General features: G+C 37.6%; 1 protein-coding gene across 1 annotated transcript; it reads right to left on the bottom strand.

The window, feature by feature from the left end:
- Nucleotides 1-8,092: 8,092 nt before the first annotated feature.
- Nucleotides 8,093-9,031, bottom strand: LOC110576481 (olfactory receptor 52J3). Its single transcript, XM_021685671.1, has one exon. It carries the CDS (start codon nucleotides 9,029-9,031, stop codon nucleotides 8,093-8,095), a length of 939 nt encoding a protein of 312 aa, XP_021541346.1.
- Nucleotides 9,032-12,870: the final 3,839 nt, after the last annotated feature.

Here is a 12,870-nt window from a genome sequence, read left to right on the forward strand (position 1 = left end):
AGGTATGCAAAAAATCAAGGATGCACATATGGAAATGCAGATATAATATAATCCAAAAGGTGACAGGCCAGCTAGAAAGCAAAGTGACAGGCACAGACGTACAAGACACTTCCATAATTAGGAAATGCATAAATTATCAAATGATTCATTCATCACTTATTGACATAGAGAAAATGCCAAGATCCAGCCAAATACCCTGTCAAAGAGAAACAGAATATCAGAAGTACACATTGTCCCAAACAAAAGCACAGATACTCTGGGATGCCTGCAGAGGAGCATACACAGGCTGGGTCATGTACTTCTATACTTGAAACATCCCAGAAGGAAAGATAATGATAAACCTTATGTGTATTTTTGTTCATGTCTCTATTTTCCCAAGACCAACCCATTTCTTAACCCACTGCATTTTAGAGTGTTAAGGGAATGGTGGTTTCTAGCAGTATTTGAAAGCATCTTCATTTACTCTCCATGCCACATCAGTTCCTCTGGGAAAACCTGCTAATTTTACGACTGTTACAGAACAAGCATGTACTGCGTTCACCCCTTCTGCCTGATTAACTGGGAAATTGGGTAAAAGACTGCCTACAAGGCTTCAGGTGGCACAGACCTGTGAGGAAGGCATTTTGAGCTGCACAAAACAGTCTGGAGTAACAAAGTCTGTACAGAACTACTTTCTGTACTTGTCTAAAGAGCATAGAGAAGGTGGCTTTTGCAATGCCTTCAAAACGATTAAGAAGCACCTAGTCACTCATAAGCTCAAATAATGAAATAAAGGGACATTCCCTGGGTCTCCACCTTGAGACAGAGTGGTTCAAGATCAGGGTACAGTAGCACAAACTCATTTTATCTTTTATATAGCTCCATATTTCTTTGGGAAGCATACCAAGGTAAAATAAAATAAATGTTATATCCATTCTAAGATTAGATGTGTGTGTATGTGTGTGTTTGTGGGGGTGGGGGGGGAAGAGACAGAAGAGCTGTATTTTGCAATGCCTCCCTTATTCGTGTTTTTTTGAGAACTGAAACTCCAGGTAACAGCCATTGCCCAGTAGCAGGATGCTGGCCAGGAACAAGCCTTCTAACATCCTGATGCCTACCTTGGGTATCTCACTGAAAATAAACTCTCAGTAACATAGCACTGTTCACCTCAGGTTTTCACTGTGCTTCGGAAGTCCATTTCATTCATTCCCTATAACCCATAGCAGAACCAGAAATGATACTTTATCGACCAACTATATAATCTTTCTGTAGATGGATTTTAAATGCCTTGGATCTTCCAGATATTTTTATTTTTGTTTGTTTGTTTGTTAAGATTTTATTTATTTGGCAGAGAGAGACAGAGCGAGAGAGGGAACACAAGCAGGGGGAGTGGGAGAGGGAGAAGCAGGCTTCCCTCAGAGCAGGGAGCCCGATGTGGGGCTCGATCCCAGGACCCTGGGATCATGACCTGAGCTGAAGGCAGACGCTTAACGACTGAGCCACCCAGGCGCCCCCTAGATATTTTTAAAGATACCCAATATCCACTTAAAAGTTTCAAGGTTAAACTTAAAACATAAAAAAAAATAACTACAATGAAAAAAATTAAAGTTTTCAGTAAAAAAAATATATGTTGCAAGGTTTTTCCCCCATTAGATTCAGAAATTGGACCACATGATGAATATCCTATCATATCCTATTATAGCATATCAGGCCAGCAGTTCTCAGCCACCTTTGACCATGTCCCTTTCATTTGACTGTAGTATATACCTAAATCAAAACAAAATTCATCTTTGATGCTTCATTCCTCCACAAGAATAGAGACGCAAAGAAAATCTCAAGCAGCACAGCTGTGTGCTTTTTAAAAAATATATAGTCCAAGGAGAGTCGTTTTATACTAAGGCTTTAGCTGCTTATAACATTAGAAAAATGGGTTAACTCAGTTTTCTAGTATAAATTGTGCCCTGGGATCGAATCCTCTGAGATTGCTGGCAAAACTCCTAGACTATGATTTAGAGAAACAGAAGCCTAAGAAAAAGTGACATGGATAAGAATTTATACAGAGAAAACTACAAATGTGAGGCAAAAACACACAAATCTTATCATTTCTATATAATATAAAGATAGTTACATCCTATCTCCAAGTTATATTTTGCAGCCTAATTCTATGGATTGTTGTTTCCTAGATAAAAACGTACTTAATCCATATTCTAAGCTCAAAAATAATAACCTGGGAGACCCCATTTTCTTTTTTTAAAAATTTTTTATTGTTATGTTAATCACCATACATTACATCATTAGTTTTGATGTAGTGTTCCATGATTCATTGTTTGTGTATAACACCCAGTGCTTCATGCAGAACGTGCCCTCTTTAATACCCATCACCAGGCTAACCCATCCTCCCACCCCCCTCCCCTCTAGAACCCTCAGTTTGTTTTTCAGAGTCCATCGTAGGAGACCCCATTTTCAACCTGAGTACTCACTATCTCCCTGCACTGACCTTACAATGTGCTCTAGGTTCATTGAATGCTTAACTATGGGGGGATTGACATCTGTGAGTTTTTGGTCCCACTGTCCTTTGTCCATGACTGATCTTCTCAGTCTTCTCCCTTGACAATTTTTCCTATCTATTCACAGAGGCCATAGAGAGAAGTGGTGAAAATATCCAATCCTAGAGTTGGTCTGATTCAGTTCAGATACTGGATTTCCCACTCACATGATTTGGAAGAGTTTGTATTGTGTTATGAGATATTAATTCCTCTTTACACATAGAGTTCACCAGGGAACATATGTGGACCTAGGATTTTCCTTATAGAAGATATTTGATTACTAATTCAACTACAAATGTCTATTCAAATTTTGTTTTCCATCTTGAGTTACCTATAAAGACATTTTTAAATAAACAAAAACTAACAGACTTCATTGCCAGCCAACCTGCACAACAAGAAATGCTGAAGGATTGCTACAGGCTAATGGAAAATGGCAGAAGCTTTTAAATGGCTGTAAATGAAAAAATGAGGATCATTGGAAATGTTGAATAATTATATTATCTACTTCAAGTATCAAATGAGCTTTATGCACAAAAATTTTTATTATACTGTCTTGAATGATTGCAAAAACAAAGTAAGTACTTCAATGGACAGAAGGGTGTATTGTCTCAAAGATACTATACTTCCATTAAAATTAAAGTGCTAGGAATCTACACATAATGTATACACTTTTATTTACAGATGTACATGAAATATAGAAAATAATATATGATAATTTCAATGAACAAGTCAAAAATACAGAACAACATATTTTGAAATAGCAAAACAATGTCAAAATGTTTGGGGGTCATTGTAATACAGATAATATTATTGCCTCTCATTCTAATTTATGGAGTTTAAAATGTTTAAGTAATGACCATACAACAATTTAACAATGAAAACTATCATAAATGAATATTAACTGAAATAAATGACTCCACTCAGACCTATTGTCAATAGGATATACTAAAAAAATTGGTTTCCCAAGCTTTTAAAAAATAATGTGACAGTTTCTTCTGTCAAGATGGCAGTCTATGTAGCTATTGTCATTCCCCCCAGAAAGCTTTAGATATATTAAAATTGATGTTAAAATTAAGTGATTTATATATATATACCTTCAAGATCAATAGAAACAGTTATTAAAGGACAAGAGTGAGCAGCCTAACGTATATCTACGAACACAAGGGGTAGTTAGATTTCAAAGACAGGGAAGGGATGTGAAGGTTTCTGTCTTAAGGTTTTCAGAAAAGCCAGAGGCAAAAAGGAACAAAAGGCAAATTCCTAAAGAATTAGGTAGAGTTTCACAGTAGTGTCTTCACCACACAAAACTCCTACCCTGTTGGATTTTATAGTGGATGCTACAGTGTGTCATCTATATCCCCCTTTCAGATCTGAAGTTCTCAATCATTGAACTACTGAGAATGTGGCCTTCTTTGCTTTTTCTCTTGCCTAATGGACCTTCCTCACCTAAGGTCAAATCCCCCTCCCGGAGAGTCCCCATAATGTCTGGTTGATGAAGGAACATAAAGCTTACCTGATTCACCCCAATAGGGCAACTATGAAGGGCCGCTCCAGCTCCAGATGCTCCTGTATAAACATCTGGCTGACACTTTTGTTGCCATTTCATTACAAATCATTTTCTCCCTCTTTCTTCATCCACCTCTCCAGGTGCTGATCTTGGGAGTAAAGCTGTATTAGTTTTCTAATGCCACTGTGATAAATTATGAGAAATATAGTACCTTAAATCAACAAAATTTATTACTTTGCAGTTCAGTTTGTTAGAAAGCTGATGCATATCTCACTGAGCTAAAATCAAGTTTTCAGCAGGTCTGCGTGCCTTTCTGGAGACACCAGGGAAGAACATATTTTGTTACCTTTTCCAGCTTCTGTAAGCTGCCCACATTCCTTAACTCATGCTCTCTTCTCCATTTTTAGAGCCAGGAATGAAGGCTTAAGTCCTACACATATGATATTGCTCTTACTTTGCTTTAAATGTGTAAATGCACCCCAATGTTCATAGCAGCATTATCAACCATAGCCAAATTATGAAAAGAGTCCAAATGCCCTTTGACTGATGAATGGATAAAGAAATGTGGTACATATATACAATGGAATATTCCTCAGCCATCAAAAAGGATGAAATCTTGCCATTTGCAATGACGTGAATGGAACTACAGAGTATAATGCTAAGCAAAATAAGTCAGTCAGAGAAAGACAAATACCATATGATTTCACTCATATGTGGAATTTAAGAAACATAACAGATGAACATAGGGGGGAAAAGAAAGAGAGATGAACCATAAAACAGACTATTAACTATAGAGAACAAACTGAGGGTTGCTAGAGGGGAGGTGGGTGAGGGGATGGGTTAAATGAATGATGGGGATTAAGGAGAGCACTTGTGATGAACACGGGTGATGTATGGAAGTGATGAATCACTAAAACCTACACCTGAAACTGATATTACCCTGGGTGTCAAATAACTAGAATTTAAATAATAACTTGTAGAAAAATAAATGTGTAAATAGTAACACAATTGGGTCATCACATCCTTCTCTGACTCTTTCTTCTGTTTCTATTATTGTCCACTTTCAAGGACTCGTGATTATATTGGCTCTACCTGGATAGTCCAGGACACTCTCCCTATCATGAACAACTTTAATCCTGTGTGCAACTTTAGTTCCTCTTTGCCATTAAACTTAACATATTCACAAATTCTGAAGATTAGGACAAGAACATCTTTAAGGGGGCATTATTCTGCCTCCATGCAAATCTCCATCTCAGGATGTGCTTTCTAAGAAACCCAACCTGCAAACAGTACTTAGCCAGGGTCTTTGAAGAGCCTACCAAGAAATCACAATGGCAAAGAAAACCTCACAGTAAATAGTCACCAAATGTCCAAAGATTATTAACAACATTTTTTAAAAAAAAGAGCTAACAATATAGTAAGAAACTGTGTGAAACAGAATTAAAAATAAACCACTTCAGGGTTTTAAAGTACATGTAGTTAGAAGACTTAAAGGGATGAGAAAGAGAGAGAGAGAGAGAGAGAATTACAATCATGAAGAAAGCACAGGGGTTTTTTATTAAAAGGATCTCATATATGGAATATAAGAAACAGTGCAGAGGACCATAAGGGAAGGTAGGGAAAACTGAATGGGAAGTCACCACAGAGGGAGACAAACCTCTTAGCTATGGGAAACAAATTGAGGGTTGCTGAAGGGGAGGCAGGTGGGGGGCTGGGGTAATTGGGTGATGGGCATTAAGGAGTGCACATGATGTGATGAGCACTGGGTGTTATATAAAACTGACGAATTGTTGAACACTACATCTGAAACTAATGATGTACTATCTTTTGGCTAATTGAATTTAAATTTTTAAAAAAAATAAATATAAAATAAATTATAAATATAATTAAATATTACCAGATAAAGTGAGGTTGTGGCTAGTGGGAAAAATAGATATTCTCCAAAAAAGACTGTGAATCCTAGAGCAAGAAAATATTCATGAAGATTTACTGCAGAAAGAAATCATTAAAAATATATATGATCAAATATAAATGGCCATTTAAGATTTTTTAAGCCTGGAAACACAGATCCAGATAATTCCAAAATGAGAGATATTGATGTACAAGAACATGACAAGGCAAAAGAGGGATAAAATTTTTGTTTTGTTCAGAGAAGGGTAGTTACAAATTACTATAAATAGAAAACTAATATTTGACTAATGCTAGGAAACAAAGTTAAAGAAGCAAGAGAGACAAAAGGAGAGTTTTGAAAAATGTGAAATTTTTAAGAAATGATCAAAAACAATGATGAAGTCAGAAATATATTCTTATTGATTACAATTCTGCTACTCAATAATTTTACTGCAAATTATAAAACCTGCACGAACTATCTTAAAATGCACCAAGAAATAAATGCAAGGAAATGCAGGACACTTTCTAATTAAAAAATAATAATAATATGAATATCTATTAAGAGATGAATACATAAGTAAAATCAAATGTTATAAAACAAAATATTAAATATGTAATCTATATAAATTAGTAACAAATGACCTAACTAAAACACTGTGACTGGTTATAAAATTAAAAATTTCTGTACTGTGTGTCAGAAAAACCAATGATACATTTTGCCTCTGGAAAAATTGGAGAAAATTTGTGTTGGAGCAGTGTTGAAAGTAATTTCCACCTTAATTCTGTATATATTTTTATTAAGCATCACAGTTGAGATGAGTGCAATGTTGAAGGTCATTAATTCATGAGTTGTAGGAACAAAGGTCTGCAGTATACATTTACTTTAGTTTCTTTTGTAAATAGTCTGTAAAAGAGAAATTTTTTTTAATGTAAAGCAATATAACAAGTTTGATGATGCAAAAGGTCATTGCTTGGTCTTTGGGAAATATTATTATTGAATCAACTGAAGGCCTTCAGCAGTATCAAAAAAAGGTGACTATTCATAGATTGGTTTGAGAGATTGTACATTAAAGTCAGTGGAGGAACTAGAGATAGATCATGGGTCTAGGATGAGAGTTCTTGTATTTGGGGATGAAGTATTTCAGGGTCAAATGTAAATTGAGAGTACAAAAGTGAATAAAATGATAAGCAAAGGTCATCATGCATCACATAGGGAGAAATACTATACATAATTCAATTATAAGACTACACTTGTCTTTATGGGCCTGACTATAGAGAGACAGTCAGGGATATGGTACTGTTGAGGGGTGCTTGGCTGGCTTACTTGGTTAAGCGTTGACTCTTGATTTCAGCTGAGGTCATGATCCCAGGGTCCTGAAATCAAGTCCTGCATCAGGCTCTGTGCTCAGTGGGGAGTCTGCTTGAGATTCTCTCTCTCCCTCTGCCCCTACCCCCCTCTGCTCTCTCTCTCACAAATAAATAAATAAACCTAAAAATAAAAAAGAGAAGAAATTGTATGTTTGCTTTGGCTATAATTTCACTGAAAACTGAATCTTACATGTTTGGCAGAACATTCGACTTCAAGCTACAGATTTGGCAGTGATTTTTTTTGAACCTATGAACTTGGCTTTTTTTAAAGAACATAACACAATGCAAGCTCCAGAAGGTCAGACATTTTGTGTTAGCTTGGTTCATGGATATATCCCCAGCAATTAGAATGATCTAAGACATAAAACAAACACAAAATGAATGTAAATTAAAGGAATAATAAAATGAATGCATGAATGAATGGACAAACCAACCAACACATGAAGTAGGATACAGGGTTAAATTTCCAGTACCACATTCCTCTAATTACAGAATGCAAAAAACCCAGTATAATATGTCCTTTACCCAGAAAAAGAGCAGCTTTATTCTGTGAAGGACTCTGCATGAAGACACGCAGACAGAGGCCCCACAGCTCCTTCCAAGTTAGCCCATTAGCTTTTGAACTTGATATCCATGAAGTTTCCATAAGCCTGAAAATCCATTAGTCAGCAGCCAGGAATAAATCAACTTCTATCTCAACCTGGCAGCAATAGATTACGACTAGAAGATGTTTGTTAAAGCAAGAACACACACATCTTTCTAGATGGATCAAAATCCTCAGTAAAAGAAATTGTCATGAGTCTTATTTTTTGATAAAGACATGGAGCACTCGTTCCCGAATTTGTTTGGTCCTTACACCATAAATGATGGGGTTGAGTGAAGGTGGGATAACCAAATAGAGGTTGGCAACAAGAATGTGAATGTAACGTGGTATGTTGTGTCCAAATCGGTGAGTGAGGAAGGAGAACACTGAGGGGATATAGAAAACACAGATGACCCCAACATGAGAGCCACATGTGCTGAGCGCTTTTAGCCGAGCATCCTGTGATGGGAGGCGGAAGACAGTTCGCAGAATGTAGACATAGGAGATGCCAATAAGGACCAGGTTCAGGACAAAAAAGGAGACCACAAAGAGCCCATAGATGGCATTGATATGGATGTTTCCACAGGAAAGTTTTGCAATGCCCATGTGCTCACAGTAAGAATGAGCTATTGTGTGAGCCTGACAAAAGGGTAAGCGGTAGATGAGATAGACCATGGGAAGTGTAAGCACAACTGGACGAACCACAGTGCACATGCTGATGCCCACCAGCACCCGGGATGTCAAGATGGTCGTATAGTGGAGTGGAGCACAGATGGCCACATAGCGGTCAAAGGCCATGGCCAACAACACCTCGGCCTCCATACCAGTAAAAGTATGGATCAAAAACATCTGGGCCACACAAGCCCCAAAGTTAATCTCATGAGCATTAAACCAGAAGATACCCAGCATGCGGGGAACAGAGGTTGTGGAAAGGGCCAAATCGATAGTTGAAAGGAGGGCCAGAAAGTAGAACATGGGCTCCTTCTGCAGGCTCTGCTCCATCTTGATGACCAGCAAAAGTGTGGCATTGCCCAGTAAGGCCACAAGGTAAACAGAGCAGAAAGGCAGGGAGATCCAGGCATGAGCCCCTTCCAGACCAGGGATTCCAACGAGGAAGAATGTGGCTGGGTGAAAAATACTTCTGTTCTGGTATATCATCCTATCACTGGTCAAAGGAGGTAAAGCTGTTCCTCTTCTAGGGGAAAAATGAGAGAAAGCAAGACAGAGAGATCAGAGGGTAAAGGTGATGACATGTCAATTGCTAGCTCAGTGTTTCAGCATAGAGTTGATGTCATGTTTAATACATAGTAAGTGTGCTACTGAAGGACATATATGAGATATCTCACAGCCATTTGATAAGGCAGGTCAAGGTCATATTCAGAGTTTCCACCCTGCCTACTGATTGAGTTCTAATCCCAAACATGTAGGCTTGCAGCAAGCTCAGTGAAGATTTCTAATAATTAGAGCTCATTATTCACTGAAGGAGAGATGAGGTCAAGTTAATACACTACAGAGTCAGTCAAAAATGCCTTTAAGCAAAAAAAAAGACAAAGAGAAAGAACGAAAGAAAGAAAGAAGGAAGAAAGAAAGAAAGAAAGAAAGAAAGAAAGAAAGAGAAAGAAAGAAAGAAAATACCCTTAAAAATTCATAATGAAAATAAATTATAGATCCAGGTGTATAGGTACTCACAATTAAAATCTGAATTCTTCTGACTGATATGTAAAAACCTGGACCCATGCCCAGCAGCCTCTCACAGACACAAAATCAGATAATAAGGGCTGGCGCTTTGGGATGCCTGGCGAGGACTAGAAACAGCCCTTGCTTATGATTTACAGACAGCCCCGAGTATCAGTTGGGAAAGGGAAAATGAGAGTTGTCTAATGCCATTTCACACTTGTTCACTCACAGCATATCCAGTACTCTCAGAGCACCTATTAATCTTATTGGTGTTAATTTTACCACTGTTATGGAGCCAACACTTGCTTGGTTACTCTTCTTACCGATTCAAGACACTGAAAATCTGGGTAGAAAGCCTCAAATGATTTTGGTACTAGAGAAGGTATTTTTTGCAGCTCTATGGGACAATCGTGTCTCAATAGAGAAGAATCTACTTCTGCAGTGACCTGAAGGGTATGGAGAAAGATACCTAAGTAATACCTTCAAAATGCTGCAGAATGCATCAAACCACTCAGAATGAGGTAAAGGAACTTGCCCTGGAATGTATGGTTCAGCAGTTGTAACCAAAAATAAAGCAGAGATAGGGGCATCTGGGTGGCTCAGTTAAGTGTCAGACTTGATTTCAGTTCAGGTCATGATCTCAGGGTCAAGAGATTGAGTCTCTTGTTGGGCTCCATGCTCAGCATGGAGTCTGTTTGAGATTCTCTCTCTCCCTCTGCCCCTGCCTCTCCCCCACCCACACAGGCTCTCTCTCTCTCTCAATAAATAAATAAATAAAAATTTAAAAAATAAAGCAGAGATATCCATTTTTGCCCTTGTCATAGCTTCACTTTATCATTTTTTAAATTTTTTTCAATATAGAAAACATATCAAGGTAAAAAAAAAAAAACTATCATTTGTGAGTTCAGTCCAACGAAGAAAGAACAAGTGCCACAAAGTGCACAGACTCTTATTTGTCTGTAAAAATGTAAACACCTTGGCCATGTAAGAAACCATTGCCTAGAAAGGTGATGGCCAAGGCCAAGGTGGAGAGTCCCCGTTGTTTATTGTGGAGCAACACTAGGAACCCATTCTCAACAGCAGCTCTCTATTGGCCTCATCCCTTCCTCCCAACATGGAAATTTATTTCATCCAATGCAACTGACAGGATGATATTAAAGGCATTGGATCTTCCTGAGACTTTTAAAGATAATCTCATTCCCATTCAAAGATATAATTTTGGTTTTTTTCTACCTGGTGCAATTGGCCTCTCGGTCCAGTTCTCAGGCTGCTCTGCCCATGTCTCTCTGCATTTCCTGCCACACCTATTCACCAGACACCAGCAGCTGATTCACCTTTTCCTTCCGTAGGAATCGAGACTTACACACAGCATCGAGCAGCACAGCCCTTATACCCCTCTCTGAGGACTGCATGGAGTGTACCTTTATGTTAGGCTTCTAGCACCTAAGGGATATTTCTAAGAAAATATCCCATTTTAATCCCAGCTTTACACCAAGCTCTGGGATTGAGTCCTTGGAGACTGCACACAAACCTCTAGATTCAATTTCCCAAACCAAAAACCCCAAGGAACATAGAAGCAAACTGAAGTGTATGTAAACAAAAGTTGAAGAGTGGGGATAAAGTACATAGATTTTGTCATCTCTACTTGACAGATGTGAAAATAGATATATCTCCATGTGAATGTGACTCTGTGGTCCAAGTCTATGGCTTACTGACCTACATATAAAAGAAACTAGCTTATATATTTATTTATTTATTTGTCCATTTCTTCATTTATTTATTTATTTGAACTAGCTAATTTAAATTCAAATATTTTAACTAGTATAGAAGGCTTTTTTCAATTTTACTGTTTCTTTTCACTAAATCTTTTCCAAACCCTCTCATAAAGCTGCTTTGACTTTCCCCAAGTAGCACTAAGGACATAGATCCATGATCTTTTTTCCATTCTGTTTTCTGTACATGAATTCCCTACCACGACCACAATTTTGCCTGTACAAATTTCAGAAGTCCTATTGATAAGTGCCTAAATTTCAATCCTGGTGCCAGAGTGCTGGTGTTCAAGTTCTGGCTCTGACATACATTAGCTGTGTGACTTTGGGTGACTTAGGTATCATTTCTGTGCCTGTTTCCTTAACTATAAAATGGAAATCAAAATAGTGCCTTCCTCATTGGGTACACTTGAGATACAAATTAAATGTCTCTGAGGCATTTAGAACAGTGTCCTATACATAGTAAGTGGTCAATCATAACTTGTTTCTTTTTCTTTTTCTTCTTCTTCTTATTATTATTATTTATTATTATTATTATTATAGATTTCAACTCACAAGAATAGCTGCATAGATATTATTCATGCAGAGCAAGTTTAGGAATCACTAATCACTACTAACTCTGTAGCCATTTTTCTTCTGAATCTCTAATAACATTAAATATTTTCTTTGCAGGAGCACATGGATGGCTCAGTCAGTTAAGCATCTGCCTTAGGCTCAGGTCATGATCCCAGAGTCCTGGGATCAAGCAATCATACTCCTTGCTTAGCGGGGAGTCTGCTTCTCCCTCTCCCTTTGCTGCTTCCCCTGACCTGCTCATGCTCTCTCTCTCAAACAAATAAATAAAATCTTTAAAAAAAAATATTTTTCCATTGCATATTTTTTCCTGCTTTGTCAAAGATTATTTGACCATAGAGTTAAGGGTCCATATTTGGGCTCTCTATTTTGTTCCATTGGTCTATGTGTCTGTTTTTGTGCCAGTACCATGCTCTCTTGGTGATCACAGCTTTGTAATATAGCTTGAAATCGGGCAACGTGATGCCCCCAGATTTATTTTTCTTTTTCAACATTTCCTTGGCGATTCGGGGTCTTTTCTGATTCCATACAAATTTTAGGATTGTTTGTTCCAGCACTTTGAAAAATGTCATTGGAATTTTGATTGGGATGGCATTGAAGGTATAGATTACTCTGAGTAGCATAGACATTTTAACAATGTTTATTCTTCCGATCCATGAGCATGGAATATTTTTCCATCTTTTTCTGTCTTCTTCAATTTCTTTCATGAGTGTTCTGTAGTTCCTAGAGTATAGATCCTTTACCTCTTTGGTTAGGTTTATTCCGAGGTATCTTATGGTTTTTGGTGCTATTATAAATGGAATCGTTTCTCTAATTTCTCTTTCTACAGTTGTGTTGTTAGTATATAAGAAAGCAACTAATTTCTGTGTATTGATTTTGTATCCTGCCACATTACTGAATTGCTGGATGAGTTCTAGTAATTTGGGGGTGGAGTCTTTTGGGTTTTCCACATAAAGTATCATGTCGTCTGCAAAAAGA

This window comes from Neomonachus schauinslandi, chromosome 11 (assembly GCF_002201575.2).
Source record: "Neomonachus schauinslandi chromosome 11, ASM220157v2, whole genome shotgun sequence".
Classification (NCBI taxonomy): Eukaryota; Metazoa; Chordata; class Mammalia; order Carnivora; family Phocidae; genus Neomonachus; species Neomonachus schauinslandi.

Bases quoted from the DNA above. Each gene is read 5' to 3' on its own strand.
- LOC110576481 (XM_021685671.1), bottom strand. From the start codon at position 9,031: ATGATATACCAGAACAGAAGTATTTTTCACCCAGCCACATTCTTCCTC.